This window comes from Anas acuta, chromosome 3 (assembly GCF_963932015.1).
Source record: "Anas acuta chromosome 3, bAnaAcu1.1, whole genome shotgun sequence".
NCBI lineage: Eukaryota > Metazoa > Chordata > Aves > Anseriformes > Anatidae > Anas > Anas acuta.
In genome coordinates, this window is record NC_088981.1 from 110846322 (window position 1) to 110873371 (window position 27050).

At 36.4% G+C, this 27050-nt stretch overlaps 1 protein-coding gene across 5 annotated transcripts in view; it reads right to left on the bottom strand.

The window, feature by feature from the left end:
• The window catches only part of ATAD2B (ATPase family AAA domain containing 2B), an 81052-nt gene that overhangs the window by 40463 nt on the left and 13539 nt on the right, over positions 1-27050 (bottom strand). For 4 of the 5 annotated variants that reach the window (XM_068678719.1, XM_068678718.1, XM_068678717.1 and 1 more), the window contains exons 2-16: positions 24849-25003; positions 22771-22817; positions 21566-21719; positions 19244-19346; positions 18598-18706; positions 17176-17292; positions 16524-16599; positions 14721-14819; positions 13706-13817; positions 12754-12869; positions 11761-11935; positions 10869-10957; positions 9728-9887; positions 8711-8801; positions 2945-3256 (exon numbers count right to left, since the gene is read on the bottom strand). In XM_068678719.1, coding sequence (XP_068534820.1) covers positions 2945-3256; positions 8711-8801; positions 9728-9887; positions 10869-10957; positions 11761-11935; positions 12754-12869; positions 13706-13817; positions 14721-14819; positions 16524-16599; positions 17176-17292; positions 18598-18706; positions 19244-19346; positions 21566-21719; positions 22771-22817; positions 24849-25003 — 1915 coding nt within the window. Of the gene's footprint in view, positions 1-2944; positions 3257-8710; positions 8802-9727; positions 9888-10868; positions 10958-11760; positions 11936-12753; positions 12870-13705; positions 13818-14720; positions 14820-16523; positions 16600-17175; positions 17293-18597; positions 18707-19243; positions 19347-21565; positions 21720-22770; positions 22818-24848; positions 25004-27050 lie in introns of those variants that run through there. The other variant, XM_068678720.1, reaches the window with a different exon arrangement.

Sequence of the window (27050 nt, forward strand, 5' to 3'; positions counted from 1 at the left end):
TTAAACCATCAGGCAGAACAATTTCACAAATACAAAAAATGTTTAACTTGTTACGCAATGCTTCCTTTAGTTTAATGTCACTGCTAATCATTCTTCAAGGCTGACATTATAAAATCTGGAATTCCTCAGATTGTATAGAATTCTGCATTTTTTTTTTTGCAAGTGCCCAAATTTTTACAGGTAGTCTTCTTCCAAAATTATTCTCAGCATAATCACCTGTACAGTGTGTGTTTCCAAGGGATTGTTTTCTATCCTCTCATAATTTGCCAAACGGATCGACCTAGTATTTAACACAATCCATGCAACTAATTCCATGTTCATATCCAATACTTCGATCTATGCGAACTCCTTTTCTAATATATTAACATAATGAACTGAAATAATTTCTATATAGCCCTTCAGAAACGAAAAGCAAAAAAACCTGATCACATTCTAGAGACAGCCCAGAGGGACAAAGAACTGCTAAAAAAACACAGGTTTGGCATTAAATGAAAACAACCAGTTGGCAGAAGAGCCACACATTTGAACATTAGGTTCCCCTAAATTAGCTACCCAAGCTGCCATGGGATGAAGAGCAGACTGCTGCAATTAGATAATGGAGAATAAACCGTTGTGAGATCTTTATATGCCCCTTGGAAAGGAAATTTGGTTGATACCCTAAATAAGCCATTCTCATTCCCTTAAGAAACCAGTCTGCACGGACGGGGTGAAAATGGCCAGTAGGAACAATGCAGATAGGAGACCTCGAGTGGAACAAAACGCTCTGCAATGGCCAGGCAGAGCTTCTGAGAGCTGCTCTGAGTCCTGCTGCTGTGGGGTGACCACCAGACATCCTAACAGTGGCTCAAGGTGGCCTCAGCCACTTTGAAAAACGGACTGCTGTGAAACAAAACCATGAAACAGAGAGACCTGAGAGTTATTCATAGATGTATCACCCACATGCTTTACCTGATCTACACAAAACCAGGTACTGCTACCCTGACCAAATGACCACCACAGACCAAAGGAATCAAGTTCAAGGCAGTGTTGACAGCGTTGGACAGGGATGCGATTTAACAGCTATGCACACAGGCTTACTGTCCCAGGAGAAATTGTTTAGAGACAAAAGTTCCCACATTTAGCTGTGTGATGATGTAGGAAATTGGATTCAGACTAGGCCAAGCAGAAATAATATTCTGCTGGTATGGGAGGAGGACATGACAAATCTTTTGGTGATGCAGTCACACTTCTGACAGCCATCCCTCAGGAAGTGTAATGAAGGCTTGCAAATCCCCAGAAGTGTCTAAAATTAAGACAGTATCAGGAAGCATCAGGTCAGAAGCTGCTGGACATCTAACTCAGGGCAAAGATAAAAGCCCTTCAAATCAACTGGACATAAGCTTCCTAACTCTTGGCTCACTGCAGACCTCAACAGGCAGAATTTTTGCTAAACCAAATGCAGACCACAGGCAACGTCCTATGTTCATGCATCAAATATTCTGAAACAAAACTTTACAACAAAGAGAGGGAGTTTTAATTTGATTCCTTAACAATTAGACAGTCTCCAAATGAGGCTTTACCAACAGGCTGTAAGTAGAGTGAGAGATTTGGGATTCAAGAGAGCCTAAAGCAGTCTAACCACAGCTGCAAGCTAGCTCACTTCACCCACCACCACACACTCCCAGGCCCCATCTCATGCCAGGTCCACACTTGCTGACATCTTCAGCTATCCCCCAGTCAGCAGGAAAGTAACCCAACAAAAACACTGTTTTTGGACTAGTTGGCCAGCAAAATGATTTAGTGAAGGGCCTGACATGTCCATGAAGTATAAGGGACAGAGCAAAAATGCACAGCTGGGCTGGTGGAGGTGCAGCAGCCAGCACAAGGATCAGCCTAAGCTCCCAGGGCTGCAGACTGAAAGCATGCTCTGGAAAAAAAAAAAAAGTTATAGCTGTTGCAGATTTGCTTTATGATCAGGCTATTTTCAAGTTAATTACACACAACCACAAGACTGTTTATAAAGTCGGTGGGGTGACGGTGTTCCCAAATAAGAGCAATAAACAAATACGTCATGATAAATAGTTATGAAAAACCAAGGTAACTTCTTCAACATTTAAACACCAAGAAGTGACCAGGGTAACTATTAAAGTATGGCTCTGGGAGCACAAAACACAGAGCCCATTGACTCCCTGCCAACCGAAACAGCCAGCAGCATTCCTTCTTACTCTCTGCTTCCTCGATGCACTCGCGATGCTCCCCTCGCAGCAGGGTTCTGGCACGCGTCAGACCCCTCAGTGCGTTGGATTTTACTCACTAATTTGGCAAAAAAGCTAACTTGACAGAACAGCAAATAGCTCTCAACTTGCTAACGCAGCAGAATCAGCTCAGAGGATCAGAAGTGCATCAGGCCCCTCTGAGGGGAGGAAAGCCTCAGGACTTTCTCGTTATCCAGCTGATGACCGTGACACAGGCTCAGGTATCTCGGCTAAGCACACGCTCACCTGCTGAGCTGTGAGCTCCCCGTACCATTCTTTTGCAGCCTGCTTCTGCCCCAGCAACAAGCAAGGAATTGTGGACAGGTAATTGACACTCAGCACAGGAACACTGATTGCAGGGCCTAACATGCTGAGCAAGTCTCTCGTTATTTTCTTTTGTTCCACCACCTGATTACACTCCATTATTTCTCATATTTAAATTTTAAGTCACTCAGGGGTCTTCCTTTTTTCTAGATGGCACTCGAGCCTATGGGATATTGGGCTGTACAAGACAGTTTATTAAATGCTACAGCAACTGGAAATCAGCAAAAATAGTTATGAAACATCCAAGCCAACTGTACTTACATTTGAACAAAACACTAAGCCAAACACACATCAGGCTAGAAAAACAAAAAATTCAGCTGATTTTTTTTCCTAAACTGAAACATGATTTGCAAAACAAAACAAATACAAACCATAAAGCCACATACCTTCACTTCTTTCACCCTGGCTGAATTCAGCATGAGGAAACACTTTGTGTAAAACCACAAGGAGGTTAGCGAAGGTACGTTCCAACAGTGGTCTGATCACAGGAGATAACGCATGTCCTGAAGATGTCACGGCACGTTGGGAAGCAGGCACAATATTCTGCATTGCATGATAAAAATCTTGTGCACTGAGAACTACTGAAGAAACATCGAGCTGTAGCTTCTGACTGCTCACATAAATCTGGGGGTAGCGTCGTCTCAGGGCAATCAAGGCAGCCTCAGTGCAAAGTGCTTTTATGTCAGCTCCACAGTACCCTAGTGCACAAAAAAATAATATATATGTAGAGATATCTTCCATGAAATAGCACTGTTGTGCTGCATACATTTCAAGCACACCTGAAGCTGAAAACAATCAGTAATACTTTGTTATCAGGGTCCACAAAGCATCTGCCAAAACATGTCAGGTTGTAATCCAGTGACAGTGCTGTATACCAAGAAATTATGTACAGTTACGTTGAAATATGGCCAGAAATGAATCCTGTATGAAGGTTAAAATGACCTATGTTTTCACTAGATAGCGTTTATTTTCAGCCCATTGTTTTAGGTGTGTCATCGCTCTTCCTTTTTCTTCATGCTGTCTAAAGTATGTTAGCCATTTGTAACAGGTTAGCACTTTTTTTTTTTTTTTTTTTTTTTTTAGAAAAAAAGCAAAGTTTGTTATACTGGATGGTCATCAAACTATTACAGAAGGAGAAAATAAGCAGTATAAAGAAAAACGGTTAATGAATAGACTAAATAAGAGAATTAGGTTAAAAAAGCACACTATGAACCCTTGGAAAAAGCTGAACCATTACTATCATGGAAAATGTTTTAGATTTCTTACAGTTTTGTCATTTTATTAACATAACCAAGAGTAAAAAAAAAAAAAAAAAAAATACTAAAAAGCATTAGAACTTTCATTCAGTCTAGCTTCTAAATATCTACAGGTGGCTACGAACAGCTGCTTAGCCATCATCATTGAAAAACAGATTATCAAATACTGAGATACTAAACACCTGTATCTTTTGCAGTGCTAATGGTTTGGGGTTTTTCCCTAGAGCTACAAATTAGATTTCAAGTTTTCCCCGTACCTCTTAGCAAGAGGTATTAATATGGCACCATATTTTGTAGCACAAAGGTCCATCTTTCAAAAGAGGTAAATCATTATTCCACTGGGAGCAGTCTTTTAGAGAATTACAGTCACTATAGGAAAAGGTAGAGTGTCGTATAGACATACCATCACATAAGTTCATGGTATTGCTAAAAAAGTGCAAAATGTACTAATTCGTCAATTCCTTACATAAATTTTTCTTGATTTATTTATTTTTAACCAGAGCTTCCCCCCCTCTCCCCACAAGGTGTTACACCATCCAAACTTTTTCTATGCCACTTTTGTATTGGTCTTTTGGAAGCACCAAGTCCAAAACTGGAGCCTGCCTTGCTTCTTGATTTATCTGCTGGTATTCTTCAGGGCTACTGGCACACGTTTTTACAAAAATTAATATAGCAATGAAAAACAAAGTAGGTTCTGTACAGTGCATTGAAAAATAAGAACCAATGCAATTAAGGGAGACAGACATTCTTCCTTTCCCATCTTTCAGTTATATTAATTTGGGGGGATAATAATAAAAGATGCCAACTTTTCAGCTATAAAGATAACTCAAAGTGGATGAGACTTAAAATTCCACCTGAGTTTCTCATACATGCTTGAACGTAATTCAGGAAACAATCACACAAAGAACACCATGAACATCAGACTTATTACACAACTTTTAAACTAAGCTTTCCATTTTCATAGAAAGGTTAGTAATTTTAATTGTGCAGATGTGGTCAGCGCACATTGCGATTGTTACTTAAGAAGCAGCTAGTAATTCACACTCCCACGTCACCCAAAAATTAAATATACATGTTACATTTGAAACATGTTCAAACACATCCATTTAAATCATCAGGCAACTAATTATTCTCACTACCAAGGTGTTTTTTGTTTTTGTTTTTTTTTTTTACTAACCCCCATCACAAAATCAAAAAAATTTTTCCTCTACATTTTACTTTCTTTCAACATCAGTTGTGTGTTTCTCATTTGAATTGGTCCACTTTTCATGTAACAAGCATACTGAATTAAGCAGAAGTTTAAGGGGCACTAAACCAAAGCTTAAACCAAAGATGTGCAAGAGATACATATATGGAACTCCAGGGGCCTGTCGCCTTAAAAACTAGTTTAGCATCTTTGGCACAAAAGATTCAGTGGCTCAGGAGCTACGTCCTTTCCAATTTTTCTATTAATAAATGCTGTAATACCACTTTCTAACAGTCTTTTTAATCACCGCTTGTTGAATCTCCAAGGATTGGCAAAATTAGGAAATAATAGCCTGTAGCCTATTTTTAAAATTAAATTCTCAGGTGATCAGATACACAATTAGTCTCCGTTTCTATTTTTCATTTCTCAGGAGCAATTACATTTGAAGAGTAATAATTGGCGTCTCTTTCTGAGGGACTCTCTTGTGCACACTGTACATCCATTTCAGCAACAGGAAAACTGCAAAAATTCTGTATCTTGTGAAACACTGAAGAGTTTTTTGTTTCTAAGAAATAAATGAACTGATTAAGAAAAAAGTAAAGTATAGACAAAGGGAACAATAAATAAAATATGTCGCGCCAAGAGTAAATAACTTGAATTTACCTTTGTCTAAATTGAAACTTTAACTCATAACCAAGGCTCAGTGCATTTAATTCCATTTTTAAAGAATCCCACAAAGGATGATGTTCAGTTTGGTTGGCAAAACGCACTGGCACACCTCAATTTAGAACTAAATTAAGTGTTCTTATCAAGAAGCCCATTTTGTTCCACCTCTAACCACAATACTGAGCTGAGTAGTTTTGACATGCAACTTTGAAAGAACAGCACAGCAAAAAAGTAGATTCCCACATAGGTTTCCAAAGAATTTTGATCACTGAAATTTTAAAGCCACGCTCTTCTACTTTTGTTGTGCATAAATTACACCCTCTCTAAACTTTCTTCTGCCCAATATCCATCCCAAAGTACAACAAACTGCTGAGCTAGGTCTAACATCTGGTCTATCAATCTTGACCACTTCCAATTTCTGCAGAGGAACTCCCTATAGCTCCTCCAATGGACTGCAGGGAAAGTTCATTACCAAAATTCAGTGTAAGAGAAATGAAAAGCAATGTGAACAGTAATGCTGGAACTTTCCCTTCCAGCATTACACTAGGATAGGAAAGAAAGATGCAACAATAAACCATTTTGTCACAAAACACTGCTTCAAAAATAAGCACAGAATCAGATGTGCTTAGCAAGCATCTTGATGGCTTGCTTCTTTACAATTGTATCTAACGTTATTTAAATAACCCTCTTTTTACATTGCAAAAAGATTCATCTGCAAGATGAAGGAATTCAAACCTTTTCTGTTGCTAGTGTGTTTTGCTTCCTACAAGACTGTAAATAGTTTACCTAACCAGAGTGCTGTCATTCTGAACGTGGACAATGAAGTAAGCACAAAGAGATAAGCAAAGACTATAAAGTTTGGGATTGCTGTGGCCCACCTCCAGTGCACACCTACATGGCAAAACCAGCAGTATGTACTTGTGCTTATGGAAGGCAGCAGTTAAGACATCAGTGTGTGGTCTTCCGAGCAAGTCCATGTTCTCCCCAAAGCTGCTTCATTTTGTCTCACACTCAGTGCATTTATGTGGCCATTCAGTCAAGTGCGATCTTTAATGCTTGCATACACATACACAGAAATCTCCTAACAGGTCTACAATCCGTAACACCTTGGATAAAAATCAGCCTTCAGGAAATAATCTGTATTTTGCAAGTCCTGAGGCTTTTTGCTTGTAATTTCCTTATAGTCACACCCCCAGTCTTAAATTTCTGAGTCGCAGACAGCTGCTTCCCCAAAGTCATTTACTTTGGTAGTATTTCAGCAGTTTTCTTCATCAGGATCCACACACTCATAGGTAAGTGTTGCCAAGTTTGCTGAACTGGAGAGAGGTACAAACCATGCTGTGCAAAAAGCCTGTTGAGTCTAGGCAGCTTTTCTGTGGGGGTACAGGGAGGGGTTTTAAATAGAAAAAAGAACTGTACACAAGAGGAAACGGATCAGTATGTACTCTATCAAAGTGACAAGTGGGCCGATGAGTTCAACTTGCACGGCCACAAAGAATCTGGAATGCCTGTTTAAATTATCAGTTGCTGCAGATTTCACTTAGAGAAACGATGATGCAATCTCAAGATGAAGAAGATAAACCATTCTTCAACTGTTTTAAAAGGTCTCTGTAATTGTCAAAAGATTTTAATCTTGATGTATGGAAACATTTAAATTCCAAGACACAGAATGGAGAAAATCAAGTGCACAGTGGCCGGACAATAGGAAAGCCAAAGGAAACAGAAAATGGTATTTCTTTCAGTTAGCTGATTTTTCCACAGAACAGGCCTTACTGAGCACAAAGAACTTCTTCCTATCGAACCTACAAATGGCTTTCTCTGTGGTCTGAAATTTAAAAAAAAAAAAAAAACTTAATTGTGTTCTCAATGCAAAAATATGGTGAATTTTCAAAGGAAAAAGGGGGTTTTATCCCAACTATTCCCCTCTCTCCCAACTACGCAGCATCACGTCTTTGCACAAATCAAGCAGAATTTACATGAAATGAGTTTGGCACATGCTGTCTTATACCCGGCAAGGCTTAAATCTGGAGTTTGCTGGATAGTTATGTTTTCTCCTCACCAGAAGATGTTGAGGTCTTTGTGCATCAAAAGCGGAGGGATGCTGCTTCGATGATAGATGTCCCTGTGGATGAAGAGGATAATTCGGATGTACTGTAGCTGACTGAATGGACTGATGTTCAATTTAAAGTTCTTATTTCTCTGATGATGGATTCCAATGCACAGATATTTGAGACTGTCGTTTTTCTGAGAACTTCAGTGCTTCTCCAAGCAGATGACTGACAGAGGATGTATCTTTGCATGACAAATTGTTGAGAAGAGATTTGTAGTGCGTGTTTTAGGGTCACTTCCTCTGTTAAATTCACTATAAAAATATTTGGGTTTGTTTCTGATTAGCTTTTAAACAGCAGGTTTGTCTTGAACAACCATCCTCCATTCAGTACAGCAGGTCTTTGGGCGCTCCAAAGGTATATTTAATGTACTCATGGTGTGGCGTTTCACCCCGCCCCATCCCACCTATATCTACACTTTGGGTTTGTTCAATGCTAGCAATCTGGAAAAAAAACACCTTAACAAAGGCTGGGTAGTTTGTTGGATTTCTGTCAGAGGAGAACATGCCAGTCAGGAAAAATGAAAAGTATGAAAAAAGCATGGATTTTTTTTCCTCCATATGTAGACAGAAAAAAAAAAATAACCACTTCTCCCTATCCTATCTGTAGTATACTAATTTAACAGGTGGTCTACCTGAAGATTCCAATTCCCATTTCTATTTGCTTCTCTTTGTGGGTATGCATCCTATATAAGGACAAGTGGAAGTTACAGAAAGGAAAAGTGATTTTATTTTACTTTCAAACAACTACTAGCTACTCTTCTTGTATTTTATTAAGACAGAAGCACGTTTTATTACAAAAAAAAAAAGAATGTTGAAAGTACAAAAGTTTAAAAAGGTCAAAATAATAAACATCCTGATGCATTTAATATACTTTCCAAGTTTAACGCAGAAGAGAAAACATGTACAGTGAAAGTACTATCATCATAACACTCACCAACACATTTTTCAGCAAGTTCTCCTAAGAAGGGGTCTGACAATTTGGGGTTCCAATCCCTGGTATGAATTTGTAAAATGTGCTTTCGTGCCTGATTTAAAAATAAAAGTAAAAAAGTTAGCAAGCCAAACCCATTACATATATTTTTTAATATAGTATTTATTCAAGAAAATAGCAAGTTATTTTTCCTATTTTTGGTATGTCCTTGAGGCAGATGAGATTAAACTTTGCACTCAAAGGTCTCTTGGGAACAAAGGTTCCAGTCTTTTAATTTTATATATAAGCATTAATTTTTTTTCAGTATAACAGTTACGCATTTTAATTGCTGTTTCATCAACATCAATATTATATATGAACTGATCAGAACTCATGTTCTAGTAGGAATTATCTTAATTTTATAATTGAATCTGTAATTGCTGTATCTGTGATTAACAGCTTCTACTGTCAAATGCCTCACCAATTAATATTTTGCTGAGTAGCATAGTGCATACACATGAAGTTGGAAAGTATTTCATTTTAAAATTGTACAGAATCCAAATACATTATCTACATGTACAGTATGGGTCTTTTGAGTATAAATTCAGGCAATACTTTGGCTGAGTTTTTAAAAATCTAGAATAGGGAACTGAAATATTCCTGGCACAAACATAACTTTTGATTCTACATGTACAATTTTTATGTGCTTTGCAGTATACATAAAGGTATTTTCTGCTACTCTAACACTTCCTAAACCCAAATATTCAGAGGTCCTAATACAGATCAATACAAAAAGAAGTTTTTAGCTAAGCAGTTCAGTTTACTGCAAACAAATTGCCTCTTATTATTTTTAACTATATTCTGAAGATTTCAAGTTCAATACAACTTTACGTACATTTTTAGTAAAAACAGTGTCTTCATAAAATTTAACATACTTGTAAGAACTGATGGAAATTAGTATTTCAGAAGTTTGGTTATTGACATTTAAATGTGTAATGTACAAAAAAAGCTCATTAATAAATCTACTTTGTTAAGTTTTACCTTTTGATCAGGCAAGTTGAAAAGAAATTCCCTGTCAAAACGACCAGGTCTCCTGAGTGCAGGATCTATAGAATCCAGTCTATTTGTAGCACCAATTACAACTATTTCACCTCTATTATCCAGTCCATCCATGAGAGCAAGAAGAGTAGACACAATGGAGCTAAAAGAGTTTTCAAAAAAAAATTATAGGGAACACTGTTTCAAATAGCAACATTTATAGCTTCAAAAACATGTTAAATTGAAATAAACCACATAACTGTTTCAAGTCTCAAATCAACAAAGGGTCTTTTGATTTAATCTGTATTAGATCTAGTATTACAACTCCAGTAAGAACTACAAATTCAAACTTCCTCCTTTATATCTTTTGGGGAGTGAGAACTCAGCAAACTATTTGCTGTGTCTCTTAAAAAATCTCTTCAATTAACAGCATATGCACCATGTCATTTAGAGTTACTGTAGCACCAAGCAAAAGAAAGGTGCATCAAGATAAAGCCACATGTTTCCCATAACCTAGTCTGCTGTCCCCAAAGTCTCCTTCCTGTTCTCCTTATTTGATTTGAAGGAAATCTATATACAAAATGCCACCACCCATAAAATGCACTATTTTTTCATTGTGATAAAAAGCACGGCAAAATTGAGATTGAAGGCAATCAGAAAGACAAGTACATCAAAAAGTAAACTTCTACAAAAACGTTTCAAAAAAAAAAAAAAACGATATGGCAGTAACTCAGGATAAATTTCCGTATCATCCAGTATCAAAAGGATAGAGGTATGCAGTTCATTCACACAACGTTACAATTTAAAATTTTAGAATAAAAGTGTTTTCAACAGGTTATTCCATTGGCATGGTAACAGAATCTGTTTACAGTATAAAACCAGCAAGCAAAGGGAAAGCTATGGAAATCTTTAGTTGATAATACAGCTGAAAGGTCACTTCCACTAGAAGCTGATTCCCAGCAAATTGCAGTCTGTCTGAAAATCTGAAAAGGTGACTTTCCAGAACATAAAAACTCAATCTGTCCTTTCTAGCGTAACTACTGTTAGGCAAAAAGTAAAAATCCTTCTTGGAAACTGAATAAAATCATACTTTAGAGTTTACCAAGATAATGTATTTTCCCTGGTAGCACATGAAGAATAGTACCTGTGAATCTGATCTTGTCTACTAGAACGAACTGGAGCCAAGCCATCTATTTCATCAAAGAAGATTATAGAGGGTCTCATCAAGTATGCCTGGTGTGCAAAAAAATTGAATTCACTGTTAATTCATAGTTACTCCATTAACACTGAAAACAGTTTATTTCGATTACAAAGCGATAACATGCTAAACCAACACACATATTGAAATACCTGTGGTAAAAGGTGTACTCTGAAAACAAAACTGAATTTTCAACTACCATACTGCTTTGGACAAAGCAAAAAGACTGCATTCTCCTTTGAATAAGCAAGATGGCACCAGTGTATCAGTTTTACTGTGTTTGGGAGATTGAAGACAGCAAAGGGAACATAAACTGAGACACCTTATACTCAGTTACAGAAAACAGCATCTTATCTGCCCATTATCCATTTGTTTGGACATGTCTGAAAACAGCTTGTTTGAGCAACTACGTTTCACTGCTTTATGTGACTCTCTTCTGTCCATCACCTTTCAAGCCAAAAAAGGATAATAAAATATACATAGCAGATGCAATCCTGCATCCTCCTTTAAGGAGCAGATCTTGAACACGCCAGCTGAACTCAAACTCACTGATTTACATTAATTTTTTTTCAATTTTCACCCAAACTACTTTGTCTATTTCATTAATGGACAAGTTCAGGAACATTTTCCTCTCAGTTTTCAAAGTCAAAAAATGTTGTCATTTCAGTATTCCTTTATTATTTCAACTAAATATATAACTTGGACAAAGCCTGCCTGATTAACGAAAACATTTATTTAGTTTCATTTGCAAATAATATGGACTGCCTAGAACACAGTGCAGCAACAAAACAAAAAAGCACACAGAGAATAAATATTAAAAATATGCATTTTTTCTAACCTGATCAAAAAGGAGTCGAAGCTGACGTTCAGATTCACCAACCCACTTACTGAGACAGTCTGCTCCTTTCCTCATAAAGAAAGCCACCTTTTTGTCTCCTTGACTGCATTCATTAGCTAGAGCTCTAGCTACCAAGGTTTTACCTGTTCCAGGAGGACCATAGAATAAACAGCCCCTGAAGATAAATGGATCAACACAGTCACAAACTTATTTTACGTCTCCTGAAAAACTCCAAGTCAAATTTTATAATGAAGACAGGGAGCCTGGAGAAGAAAGACTTAAGTTCTATTATTATTACATAGCATATTCAACATGACTTCTTAAGACATGTATGTTTTATGCTTTCATATCAGCAGATCTTTGCTTTGTAAAGCACATCAGTCAGAAGGATCTTAAGCTTCCAAAGGATTGTTTTACTTTAGTTAAATACCTCCTGAAATAGCATATCTTTGTTAATACTTCAGTCAATTTTTATTACTTCTTTGGAGTGAGGTATTTCCTTTAAATGACAAAAATATCTCAAAATTTTCAATTTACTTATGTATACCCATTTAAATCTCTAACTGAAGTGACTGATTGTCATTAAAACCATAATATAACGTTACTGAGATTACTTCTATAAAAGAAACATGAGCATTTAGCTTGGTGTAGTCAATTATTTGATAACAGTCATTTGATAATTTGATACATTTATTGATAATAATTGTATTTATTGATAATAAAGTCAAGGTACTAAGGCTGCCTTAATAGAACACTTGAGAATTCTTTCAACAAAATCACAAAGAAGTTTGCCTTACCACAAGAAAAGTAAACTAGATTTTGTACTCTTCATCACTGCTTATTGTATTCTGATAGACAAGTGGAGTTACAGACATGTAAGTCTATTTGAACTGTAAACACTTCAGGGAAAGAGTAAGTCTCCTATGTGTTTTCAAAGGAAGCATACTTCAGAGTTTAATGAAATCAAAATACAACAAGAGCAAATACACCTACCTTGGTGGCTGGATTTTGAATTTTTCAAATATTTCTGGATAGAGAAGAGGAAACACTACCATTTCCTTAAGTGCAAGGATGTGATGGCTCAATCCCCCTATACTATCAAAACGCACCTTGGAAAAAAAGCAAAGTCCATATTAGCAATGGCTTTTCACAAAAAAACCTTTACTTATAAACCAGTGCGTTTGGAAAAAGAATTGCAAATAGCAATGCATTCATCAAAAATGAATGAAAAGACGTCTCAAGTATAAAAAAGTTGAAAAAGTTAATTCTCAGTTACCCAGGTGACTGGTTCACAAACTAACTGTGCCAGGGATGCCTGGACAGAAATCCAGCCCACGTTGGAGAGCATTTTTAAACCCAGGCACACTGTAACATAAATATACTTGAAATACATCTGGACAGTGGTTCAGCTCTACTACTAATTCAGCAGCTTCTCCACAAACACACATCATAAACTAGTGTACATCGTTTCTAAATTTTATTTTTTTTTTTGCTAAGCCAGGCTGAGGGTTCCTGGACTACATTCTCTTCAGTCGGATTTGTCAGCAAGGATACTGAAGATCCACACAAACATCCTGACTGAAGTCCGCACAGTACCAACGTTGCTAGCACCATGGACAACCCCATGTGGTCAATACACCTGTTTCTGCACTGTTTCTGCACACAGCTTCCACTATATATATATTATATAAATATATTAAATAAAGAAATACAGCTGAAAAATTGGTATTTGAGCTGATCGATGGTATGTATGCAGCCTGATGGGCAGCTACAGGCCAAAAGCAAATGTTTTATAGCCCAAAATAATAAACAGACAACAGCTTTAGAACAATTAAAATAGACCAATGAGTATATAATGAATTAACTTCAACTCTAATGAGAAACTACGGTGAATTCTGCTTATGCATAACTGGGGGAAGGAAAAAGAAGTTTTAACTGAACGTACCGATTTATCAACAATCATAGGGTCAACATCAGCCAAGCTTGCCCCAACTTTCACACGTTCTCGTAGGATTCCACTAGCTAAGTCTTCCGCTCTGAAGTTTAAAGGTAGGCACCTGTTCAACCACAACAACAAAAAATATTGTTCTGTTTTAGTATTTTTGAGGGAATGGACAGAGACAAGAGATTGAATGGCTTCCTCCACTAAATTAAAACAGACATCAAGCTAACCAATTTTCATCCAATCACTTAAACTTACTCATCCAATTTCAAAACTATTACTAAAAAAGTTAGTTATCAGACTGAGATAAAAGAATTATAGAACTAGTTCTTCTGTGTATCAATAAAAACAGAGAGTACCTAAAAAAACCTTCCTGGTTTGATGAGGTAACCAAATTTATCTTTTTATTTTGGTAATTATTGTTCCAGATACAGTAGTTCCTTAAAGATAGCGTTATGCCTGCATATATGTATTTCATTCTGGAGAGCAAGACTATTTTGATTTAACACAAAAAAAGCTAAGCAAAAAAGGTGCACTCTCAGATCAATCTTAATCATATGCACCTGATTCAGTTTCTCAGCATATTCAAAGAAGCTTCAAGTCCTTACACAGGTATTAAACCAGGCGAAATATACAGAGTAAGGGAGAAAGAAAGGTACCAGTAACATACCAGTTACATTTGCAATTACACTTTTGATAGTTGTACATGTCTTTGGAACTCATTAGGATGGAAAAAGGAATGATATTGCAAGCGAGAGACGGAAAAAGAAGAGCATAAAAAGAAAATAGTTTTTTTAATCTTTGGATCTTTTTTATCACTACTGCTAATCATCTCTTCAAGACTTCAAAATCTACGTTAATATGTAAGTAGCAATACTCCTACACTATCGCTGCAGCCAATCCAAGGTAGAATCAAAAAAGTCTGCAGAACCGATAGAACACTAACTTATTTTCAGCAGATTATTTTCTGCTGAATAATAAAAATAAATACTCCTAACGACCAAAGATATTTTGATACCTATTTCTTGCCCTGGCCATGCTTTTAGATTTTCTTCTTTCAAAACGTTCTTCATCTGACGAAGTGGTGTCACTGCTGTGAATGGCATGCTTCTTTCTCCTATTTAAATAGCAAAAGAAATACAAAGCTCAGTCCTTTTCAGAGTTGTACAGCCTGTTTTGATTTTTTTATAAAAACAAAATTGTAACATCAAATACAGTACTGTTCACGTTTAACACACACGCAAACTTTTGTTTTATTAAGAAGATATCAAAATACCCGGGGAGCAGGAGGGAGGGAACAGGGCAGAAACGTCATTTTTACTGTCTCAAGGATGTCCGATATCAACATGAACATTCCTATAGCAGTAGATCCCTATAAAATCCAGTCCACGTTACTTCAACAAATGTGACTAAGTATTCAGTCCTTACATTGTTGAGTTCAAACAGATACGTAGAAACTTCCAACCCTTAGTCAACTCTATCATAACAGAAATATCAAGGTCTCCTTACTCAGTTTGATGCTTTCCTCTATTCTTTTAAAATATTCCATACTTCCTAAAGCATATGCTCTCTTTTTATGAGGTTAAAGCAGAACAGCAGCAGCTTTACAAAGTATTACGCTAGTTTAACTTCTGAATCCAAGTAAAATTACTGTTCAAAGTATGCATGACCCATTTCTTATTGTAGTATGACAGTATTTCAGAATACTCTTTCAAAATACTAGATAATGCATATTATTACATCCTCTACACAAAAATACTCGTGTGTGTAAAAAAGCTCTTTTTTTTGCATGAACTAAGAAGAATCAGCTAATAGGAAAACTAGTATCTTTTTAGTGAATATAGTGAGAGTTTCATAATTTGTATGAACATGATAATACATTGATGAGCTATTTTTTGCCAAAGGAAAATTAGGCAAAACAATTTTCAGCAAAATGATCAAAAAATAAGTGCATTTATAAATGTATCAAAAAGAACATTATTCAACTGGGGAGAACTTCTACAGGAGTGTAAAATACACAGAGAAATACAGATAAAATTGAAGAGAAGCAATAAACATGTTAAAGCTAAAGCGATAATTGCCTCCAAACTCTTTACATTTTACTAGCAATTAAAAGTTCAGAGATCATCCAACAAAACATACACTACAAGCAATAAAATTCTCCTCAAAATTATACATTATTTATATTACAAAGAAACTTGTAGAACCCTAAGATCCTGCTACAGAGTTAAATTTTTTTAGGCTTTGAGTAAGTTTGCTTTTACAAAAAATCAGCTATTTTGCTAAATAAAGCTTTTTGAGTGTTCACAAGAGAACTCTACGTTACAGACTTCTTTGACACGAAAGATCCAAGTCAAAAATCATGTTTGGTTAACTTTATGTTAAATTGCTAATACTACTCAGATGGAACTTTAACTAGAAGAAAAACAAACAAACAAAAAAAACATTACTCTCACTTAGTTTTTCTTGTAGAATAGAAAATGGACATTATCTAAACTGCTGCTTTGGAACTGAACACTAAATAAAAGCCTTTACAGAAAAATCTGGTGTGCAGTGCAGAATTCTTGTTCCAGTAGTGGCAAAACAACCATTTCCAGTCACTTTCCAGACTGCTCATCACAAAGCTTCTAAAAAAAGCTTCATGAAATGCTGTGAAATTCACTTCTGTATGCTGATCAGGATTTGAACCTGAGATACAATTCAAGATCCATTCGTATTCATGAGTGAAAACATACAACTCAAGAATATTTTGAAAATCAGAAGCTAATAGAACCATACTTAGGGAGAGTAAACAACTACGTACCAAAAGACTGACATTTACCTGATATGGCTTCTTCTCGCAGGAGATCTGTGAATATCAAACAGTGTATTTTCCCTCTTTTTTTGGTGAGCTGGCACTGAGTAAGAGAAGTTACAGGTTTGTAACATCAGTTAAAAAAGAATGAACTAATCTAAATGCAGCTGCAAAAATAGTAGATTATTCCCTTACCAATAATTTTATCACTGTTTTCTCCATTAGCTCAAATTAAGAAAATAAATTTCTCATCATTGCAAAATGTGGCAACCGCCGCTATGCAATTTCTCTAGTTATGAATTAGTTTTATCACTCAAGAGGCAAAGAAATCAGCAGCTTTAAGAAATCAGCAGCTTTGCTATGTCATTATTTATTAGATGGTGGAGTTCAATTTTTGTCAACAAATTCTTTGCAACCCTGAGCCCAGTGTATGACAGTATGTGCAAAGTCCAATGAGGCAGCTAGCACGAGAGATACTACCAAAATCCACATTTAACCACTGTTCTCAGTAGTCACATTCACATGGTGAACTAAAACAGGCAAGAATGAAAGTCACTAAACACTGCATGGGAGCTCTTTTAGGGATAAGGAGCAGTTATCCAATTTCCCTTCCCACACCCGTGGTGTTTCCTGGAAGTCAGAAAAGCAGAACTGTACAAGCACTGTCTTAGTTACTCACCTATTGGAGGGGCCTGATATCTTTCAACAGTTTTTCTCTGTCTTAGATTATACGGTCGGTCGTTTTCTTCTCCTTCAGCTTCTTCTACTTCGATATCTCCATCTTCTTCCTGAGACTCTGTTGGGGAGGGTGGGGGGTGGAGAGAAAATTTCAGAAGTCATCTTCTTGATGCCTGAACTATCCTCACCCTAAACATTTTAATGGCCATTGAGAACTATCCCCCTCCTACTAATTAGCACTGATTTGTAAATCACTAGGAATTTGAAGACCAAGACAAATCTACAGACTATTGTAAAAACTTCTTTCAGTTTCCCACAGAAGGTTCTGGAAAAACAACAGAAAGAAAAGTATAACCAAATTAGTTTTAGCTATGAACTGCAAATATCTGTCATCTGTTTCCTTCAGTAATTATCCTTCAAATTAAGAAAATGCCTTTCTTCTCTCTCTTTTCCCATAGCTGCCTGGGAAAATCAAATATTTGACATAGCACAAAAATAGCTCTAATTTTAAGTTCCACAGTATCACTTTTACACAGACCAAAGCAACACACTATAATAAAGTTACCACATAGATCCATCTATTAATATGAACACTATTTCTGTCCCTGGACCTCAGAATTAAGACTGTGTTCTTACTAACTAGAAAAGACCAAATAACCTACAGCAAGGTTTTAGTTCAAAATCAAAAGACACTACACTGTGTCCTGTATGGATCCCTTAAGTCAAGTTTGAGTCTGGTTTCCTAAGGAAACCAAGCATACTGTTGATCATGCCATTAGAGTTGGCCATTATGGCTTCATTCTCTAATAAATTTTAACCCACTGGGCAATTTCAAACCATTTTTAAAAGGAATTCAGAATTTCAAATAGAATAGTTTCTATACATTTTCTAAAATTTAGTAGATGGGTAGAAAATAGAGACTTTTAATTAATATTTTCATTAAAAGTAAGATGCAGAGATGACAATTACACAGTCTTTCTGGTAACAGTCATCCACTGTATGAGAAATAGCGAGTCAATTAGAACATGCAGAGCTGTGGGCTACATGTACCACATCCTGATTTCAACACAGAGGACTGTTACAGGGAATATGAGGAAAGTTTCCATTATTTTTGTATTACAGGAAACAAGAGGAAGGGAATGTAGAATACACGTATTTAGAAACCAAGCTTTTTTCTACTTATTTCAGATAAACTTGGATTGCTTTGTTTAAAGAAAACTATTTGTAGAGATCCCTAAATTTTAAACTTTTTCGGTGTTTACTTACCTACAATACTTTTATTAATTGGTCAATTAAATAATTCCAAATCCAGATCCAAAACCAAATTATTTTCTGTAGTGTAATATATTGCTATTTTATATTCAGGAGAGCTCTGTTGTACAGTTATTTCAGACAAAGCCTTATAATCCTATACAATCCATACCTTCTTCTTCGCCTTCTGTGGACACTTCGTGGTGGTTCTGAATCCCATAGCTATTTCTCCTCAGTGATTTCCTCCTCCTTTTTACTCGAGAATACATATCCATGTTTTCCTGTAATAAAAGTAACATACATCCCTGTCAGTAACTGTCCCACATGACTTACGTTGTTTGCCCACAGTTCAGGAAGTAATACTACATACAATTTCTAGCCCCCAACTGTTTTTTCAACAGAGCCTTCCACAAGTAGGCTACAAAAACAATATTTTCAAATTTAATGGGTGGTAAAATAAACCCCTCTATACTATCTAATACATCGTTAGTAATCAGTATGAGGCTACTTTAGAGAACAAAGTAGATAACAGCCCTTGGTCCTGTTTTCAGACTACCTGCGTATGCTTCAAACCAAAGGAGGACCACCACAGCACATCATGAGGGCACGGCAGTCAATTCATCAGGTTTAACATTCTACCAACATACATATCACTTCCGTGAATTTTCTTCTGAGTTTATCAAGTTTTTTAATGTTATCTGCTGATGAGGATCTGAAACCTTTTGGCAGAGCTACCAACAAAAGCATAGGAATTACAAAAACAAACATGTTCCCCTTTTCATAGTACATTTATCCAAGAGATGAGACACTGCACTTACAAATTCTGTATCTGTCCACATTCGCAGCCGCTCTACTTCCCCAGACCGCCTATTTCTCCTGATGTTAATATTATCCATTTCCTGTAGGACAGCTTCGGCAGTACTAAAATATATGCAACAGTTAGCAAAATAAATAGAGAAAAAAATAAAAATCAGCCTTAAAATAGTAGGCATGCAGAACTTTCCACATAGTACCCAATAGCTTAACGTATCTATTTTTATGGTCTGTTATGGCTATTCCAAGGTCTGCAAGCTGACTAAATATAAAAATGGCTTAATATGTGAAAATTTTAAGGTCACTTCCTGAATCTATCAGTTAAGTACAACACTAACTGCAATAAAGAAAATTGAAAGATGAACCTACAGAATATAAACTAGAAAGTATGCATAAGAAGAAGTGCTGATGCTATGGGTTCAAATTAGGTTATAATGTTTTCCAGTCTATTTTTGCTCAGTGCAGATTGTAGCATACAACTTTGTAACTGATTAGGAAGGTGTCAGATCTGCAGAGTAAGATAGTCAAGCTTTTTATCCACTAATTATTATACTGTGAAAGCAGTCAATGTCTCCACCCTGTAAACTACATATTCTCCTACCCTGGTCTCAGAGAGACACCAATAAATAAAGGATTTTAGAACTGTTAGATCAGTAACACCTAGAGCTTCAACGTTCGTTATTTGAGCTCATTACTCTACCACTTCTCATCTATTATTTAATTAGACTACATTTTCATTATCTGAAGCATTTGTAAACAGATTGCAAAACAATGCTGGTATGTGAATTAGAACCTTGTCCAAAACACTTTATTGCTAAGGAAGAAAACAACAGGGAATTACGCAAAGTAAGGCAAATATTTGGCCACCTGCTCTGACCACCTATTTACTGCTCTCTATGGTGATTGTAATAGATTTCCTCTGGAATTCTACTATAACTGTATAGTAATTGTAAGAAGGCAGAAATTTTCACTTCCTTCCTTTCAAGCTGTTTAAAAGTAAATCTGAAGAGTGAAACCCTGCCTAGAAAGTAGTCCATGGAAGCTCAGGCCACGGATGTCAAAAAAAGTCAAGATTTTGTTGTGAGTGCCCTTCTCCATTTCAAACAATTCTTCTCAAGTATCTGTGATGTGTGACATCTACTACTTCAAGTAAAATTATGCTATAACTCAGTATCAAAGAAAACAGGGCTGCAGGTCGGGGGTTAGAGAAATCCACCCACTTTGCCAGGCAAGAATAAACTAAACAATACTTAAATCACTGCTGACAGATGTTTATCTAACTCGTTCTTAAAAACCTCCAATGATTATTGGACACACTGTTATCAGAAGAAGTTCATGTAGATTTTGAGTACCATGATCTTATCAAATTACCATCTTCATGGTAGACTTTTTCCTATTGTTGATAAGAGGGGGGGGAAATTGAACTGCAACTAGAAAAACAAATGTAACTGAATATAAATTTGTAAACTGATACTAAGTAGTAGGTAAATTGAAAAGAATGTTTAATTAATTAAAAATTCAACAGAATACATTTAGCAATAAAGATCATACTTGGCAATTAAATGTTTATGCATAAATAATTTTTCAAGCACTAGCAAGCGATCTCTCACAGATGTGCCTATTAAAATCCATTTTACAGGTGGGAAAGTTGACACACATTAAGTGACCTGCCCAGGGCCACACAGAAATAATATTTCACCAAAATATTTCTGGCTCCCATTCCTATGCTCAGACCAGACCGTGCCTCCCTCTCTGACCTACTTTGTCTGCACAGTAAATGTCAAAAAGTGACACCAATCCTGTGTGAATTACTAACAAATGGTAAAAAAAATAAAAATAAAAAAAAAAAAACGAAAACAAATAAAAAAACAACAAAAAAGAAAGCTACACACTTTTGATATTTTATGATCAAAATCATACAGGCAAGATCTAGAAAGCTTTCCAAGTGCTGTTGCTAATTACTACTTTACATCACATTTAGGTATCACTACATTAACAGGTTACTAGGAGACAAACCAGGGTGTGGATTTCCAGCACGTTAGGCACTCTGCAGTAACTGCCAACACACACGGTTTTATCCAGGGGTAAACACAAAGCAGCTTACTCCTCAGCACAAGCCCAGTAAGCTACTTTGCATTTAGTGCATGGGTAACGTTGGCAGTGGCAGCACAGGAGCCAGCCTTTAACTCACACCACGACCTGGCTTGCCTCCACGCTGTTACGTTCTCACAGTCAAACACAGAGATGGCACTGGAAGACAGGGTTTTCTAACTTCATTAAAAATCATCACGATGCTTTGTGAATACAACTGAAGTATCCCCACATACCTGTTTACTAGCTGATCAAACAATAAACTCTGATTCAAAGTTTCAAATCTGTTTTTCCTGGACCGACAACTTTTTCTGACTTCTATATCTCCGTTCATGCAAGCATGGTCCCCATCTCCCTTTTTTTCCCCTCGAAGGGGATGGCTTTTGAGAGCTAAGAGAAATTTGTATTACTACTTTAAAATGCAGGAAACAACATTTTCACAAACAAGAATTAATAAGCAGAATACTTAACAAGAACAATATACCAGAAGTAACTAAGGAGCACAATACGAGCACCCTTATATACACTAAAGAAATATATATAATTCCTATCAAAATTGTTTTTCAAGCTATTTCTTCAGACTCGAGCTTGTGTCCTTATATTATAGATCTTATTTTAAGATAAAAATTTGATATTCAAATATCCACTCAATATTTTTTAAGTCAACATCAATACTAAAATGCACACTTGGCCCCCAGTTTCAATTCTGAGTCCTCCAAATGCAATATCAAAAGGTCAGATACAACACATTGATTTCACAAACAATGTACCAGCTACTCTGTACAGTGCCAAACAAAAAGGCATCCCACTCCTGATTGTTCCTTAGGCACCACAATAAATAATAAAAAAATACCAAAAATGCTTAATGAGTTAACATTTACAGAGAGTCAACACAGAATTAAATGAGACCATTTATGAAAAGGGGACATGAAAGACAGCATGGTTTTAGCTGAGTTATGAAATGAGATGGTGAGTTTGAACAGTAGAAGCAGAGGAAAGCTGTTCCAAGGTAGGAGGAGCTGCAGACAAGGCAGGTCTCTCTAGAGCAATAACGGAGTAAGTAATGTTAAGAACCACAGAAGGCCAAATCTTAAACGAGCAAAAAGAGTAAGTAAATTAAAGAGACCAGCTGGGAGAGGAAGGCCAAAATTAGTCCCTAACAGTAAATTTGGTAATTAAGGAAGACATCGAGATCATGGCCAAGAGGTCTGAATTGAGAAGAGAAATGGAATTTCATCTGAGAATGTTCCCCATGTCCATAGAGAGCATCCAAGATGTTGACAGAAGGAAACTGAGCCAAAACAGTAAACTTTTGGGTCAAAACAAGTAATCAGTAAACTTATTAAGTAAAGTTATTAAGAATATATGCAACCGAAAACCATTGACATAAAATCATTAAATGTAAAAATAGATGCTAAAGGTTTGGCTGTAATACACTTACATAAGCTACGTCCATTTGGTAGTGTAGCACCAGGCTGAGAAGTTAACCTAGGAAACAATTAGATTAGAAAAACAAATAATGTTTTCATTTCTTAGCCAAGCAAAAGTTACACAATGAAAATAAAACTTTAAAAGTTAACTCCAACTTAAAAACGTTGCACAATAAACCATGACTTCAAAACCTTTGTGAAACTAAGAGCAGACTCTTAGTCTCTGAAGTCTGCTTCATGCCCAACACTGGAATGAGGGCAAAACTGCCAAAACCAATTATACAAAACCCCCCAATTATCCAAACATCTTTTTTACTAGTCCCTTCTTTTTAATTAGTCCCCCTCTATTAATCTCTGATAGTAGAATAAATTAACTTTATTCTACTATTTCATAGATTGAGAAAAAAACGTATCGCAGAGTTCTCTGAAATTTTACTGCATAAACAGTTGTTCACTTTTTCTCTTTAAAAATTAAAAGTCTTATTTATGAGACAGTCTGAGAGAATCTTGAGCACAGAATACAAATGAACAAGAACTCTACAGCTATTGACAGACTGTTAACAGAAACTTGTCAATACTGTTACACAAAAAGGGAAAATAAGTCACACAAAAGGGAAAAAAAAATATATTTTAATCTCTCTTCCACTCTCAGAAACACCAAGTATTTTAGAGACAAGTGAACTATGGCATTTAGTGCATAGCACTACTGGATAGAAAGGAACACCCTGTTATCAAACTGAAAAGCTAGAGTGAATTTGATGGGGAAGATGAAAAAGAGGGGAAATCTTAGTAATACTAAATGAATTTTAACATGACCAAGAATTAAACACACCACAAAGAAATCATCTTAATAAAGAATAAAAGAACAATGGGCTTCTACTATTATTTTCCTAAGAAACGTGTAACACTTATGAAACCAAGGTAACCTAAGGATTTTTGCAAGGGTTGGGTAGCAACACAGAAAGCCACGTTTACGTATCATGTGCACATCCAACTTTCCAGTAACGTTTTTCTGGTCAGATATTTTAAGTTTTTTAGAAACCACAACTGAAGAAGTGAAATTTGATTATAATGAAGATTTAGCAACAAAACTCTTGGGAAAAGTCTTAAAGACTGAAGATCGTTATTAGGCACAGCGCTTTGGATTTTGGCAGAAAAACAAATCAAAAAAGCTCAGATGCATGGACATGTCACAGCACTTCCTATGTAACAACAGGAGCTTTGGCATCCTGACCAAATTTCATTTGACACAGCGATCTAAATTCTCCCAGCTGCATTAAGAATTTTTTCATCTCTTTGCATAAACAGAAAAAAATAATCTGTTTTAAGGTTTATATAGTTTTGAAATACGTCATTCTAGCAGATGACTGTCCTGTAGTGAATTGAAGTCATTCTTTTATCCGAAGTGTTGTAAGAACTCCGATTTGTTCAGAAATATTAAATATTACCTACAAAGGAATCACTATTAACTGAATGTTCATGGCCCAGGAACATACAGTCTGTAATGTCTCAATTACCTGTAATCTTGTGAACACAAGAATGCTTTTGAAAATATTATTAATCAATAGCTAGAAAATGAAATATATTACTCCTCTTTTGAGTTATAAAAATTTGGCATGGTTTAGACCTTAATTAAACATAGTAGTTTACTTCAGTCTTTATAGCCAAACAGGGAAAAGAGGCTGAACATGACAATGGAAAGAAACTTGACCATTATCTATTCCATAAAGACAGCAGAAATACTGATTTCTTTATTAAAATGTCATGTCTTCTTATAGACAAAGTACACAAAAATACCAATTAAGTCACTAAATTTGGATGTATCAGGAATCTAGAATTCAGACTGCATATGAAATAAAAATTACTTTCCATTTTAGCACACATTTGCATAGAAAGAAAGCACAGAGATGAGAGGACTGATATAACCCCCATTCCTGGAGCCTTAAAATAACAAGGAAACTATATGAAATAGCATGCTTCAAAAATACACTCGAGTGTAAGCTGCAGCTCACTGCAGAAATAGAGGAAGCGAGTCAAAAATATGGGAAAATCTGACAGAACTTCATTTTTTTCTTAGTAACCAAGTTACCTGGACTGTCCAGTTGAGATGCTCCATTCCTCTCGCTGCCCAGTGCTGCGTGATTTTGACTTGTCTTTGCACACAGGATCAGCATGTTTTGAGGTACGTTTGGCGGGAGGAGATATGTGGCTATCGCTCAAACTACCATCACTGCCTTCATCTTTCTGAAAAGAAAAAAGGCATCAGACCATGCTTAATTGGCTCATTTTTATATGCCCTTGTAGAAAAAAAAAAAAGAGGAAAAATAAGCTTGGTAGAAGATAACTTTAGTTAATGGAAACACAGTCAGGTGTAACTGATGATAAATAAAGCCAGGCACTCTGAGGGCTAAACTCACTCCCCTGTCAAACTCTCAGCGTTTGGCTTGCCCAAAACATGAAAAATATTTATTCTGAAAACTTTACTGGAAACTATAAGGACATTTTCTTTGAACTATTAAGTGTTTGTATATTTGAACCTTTTTTTCCTGAACAAGCATTCTGGTTCTCTGACCCCATTGCACTTTGTATTTCTTACATGACGCTGCCAGCCCTACCCTACTTGAAAATGAATTAATAGTGAAATAAAGAGAAAAAAGGACTGAGGAAAGTTAAGATACTTAGAAACACGGCATGAATTTATCCTACTGATGTTATCTTTGTACTTAAAGTGCTTAAACAGTCACATTACACTCTTCTGTCTTGCAGGAGTTTTGCAATACCTTCCTTCTACTGCTAAACAGGCAACTGAGGAGCCACTGAACGCAGACATACTTCTACAGCACTTTTCGTCTCCTGTGCTTGTTAGCAGCGTTACACATGCTGAAGCTTCAGTCCTAACACCTAGAAAAAGCACCACAACACTACCAGAGTTCTTCCTCTGTGGCTTATTAGTGGTAACAGACAGAAACTTGAAGACAGGAGGAGTTATGTGAGAGCTCTGTCCGTAAGTAGTGCACGGACAGGCAACTTAGAAGCATCTCTTAGGAGCATCTGAGGCTGTCATGGTGAGCTATGAAGGAAAAAGCAAGACTTTGCAAACCAAACATTTAAAACAAGCTTGTTCTTGCGAGTTAATATATATATATATATATATATATATATGTGTGTGTGTATGTATGTATGTATGTATCTTCTCCTGCAACAATCAATTTCCAAATATCCAGGTCCAGGAACTGTCAGCAAGGACAAACTAAGAAAAAAAAAAAAAAGATAGTTTTACTTGTATGCAAGGAGATGGTTGTGGAAGTCCAGTTTATTCATCTGGCTCATCAGCAACAACCATCTGCTTTGTGCTACAGATATCATTCAAATACTGGGTATCTCGAGCACCCAAGGGGGAGGAAAAAAAAAGATTAGCTTAGGAGGAAGAAAGGCTGTCACAGCACCACGTATAGGAAGTGGCAAAGCCTACAGAAAACCAGCCGCATGGGTGCAGTTCAGGGAGACAGCAGACCCTAAGAAGCTCAGCAGCACTGAACCCCAAGCTCAGCAGCACCAGTGCAACCCCCCTGTCTTATCCTGGTGCTTGTCTGACCCACCCAGAAGCCAAACCAATCCACTACAGCTTCAGATGCTCACTTTTCTTCAGCTGGATTAGTTTCTGACCTGCTTAGTCAGCTGAATCATTTCACCAAAAGATGAGAAAAACGTAAAAGATAACACAAGGAAAAAAAACACACACGAGTAAATGGCAAAGGTGAGAGCAGGAATAGCAAGCTGCAAGTGAAACGTGCTGTCTGCATCACGCCGTAACATTTCATCCCCAAGGACATTTTTAAACTAATATTAACTTAAATACTTATAATAATAACAAATGATTAAATACAGTATTAATTATATTTTGTTATTTATGGAACATATTTTTATTTATAGCATAAATATCGGTAAATACTTGTAATAGTACTGAAAATACTGAATACAAAGGTATCGTATTAGCTTCTAACCAGCCTACGCTCGCATGCCATTTTAGAAGTAGTTTTAATTACAGTTGTTTACCTGTTGAGGTAAGCCCGGGGAAAGCAAGATGTTTATCTTACTATTCAGCCTTAGGAATTCAACAACAAACCAAATGCAACAAAACAGAACAGAACCATGGTTTTCTTCCTCATTGATGCACTTCCCGAAGAAGTGCGGTAATTTCCCTCTTGCATTTGTAATGCTTCTACTAGAAGATCAGAGCACAACCTTAAATTAAAGAAAGCAGGATTTGGGATCAGAAGCTAGGAGAGCA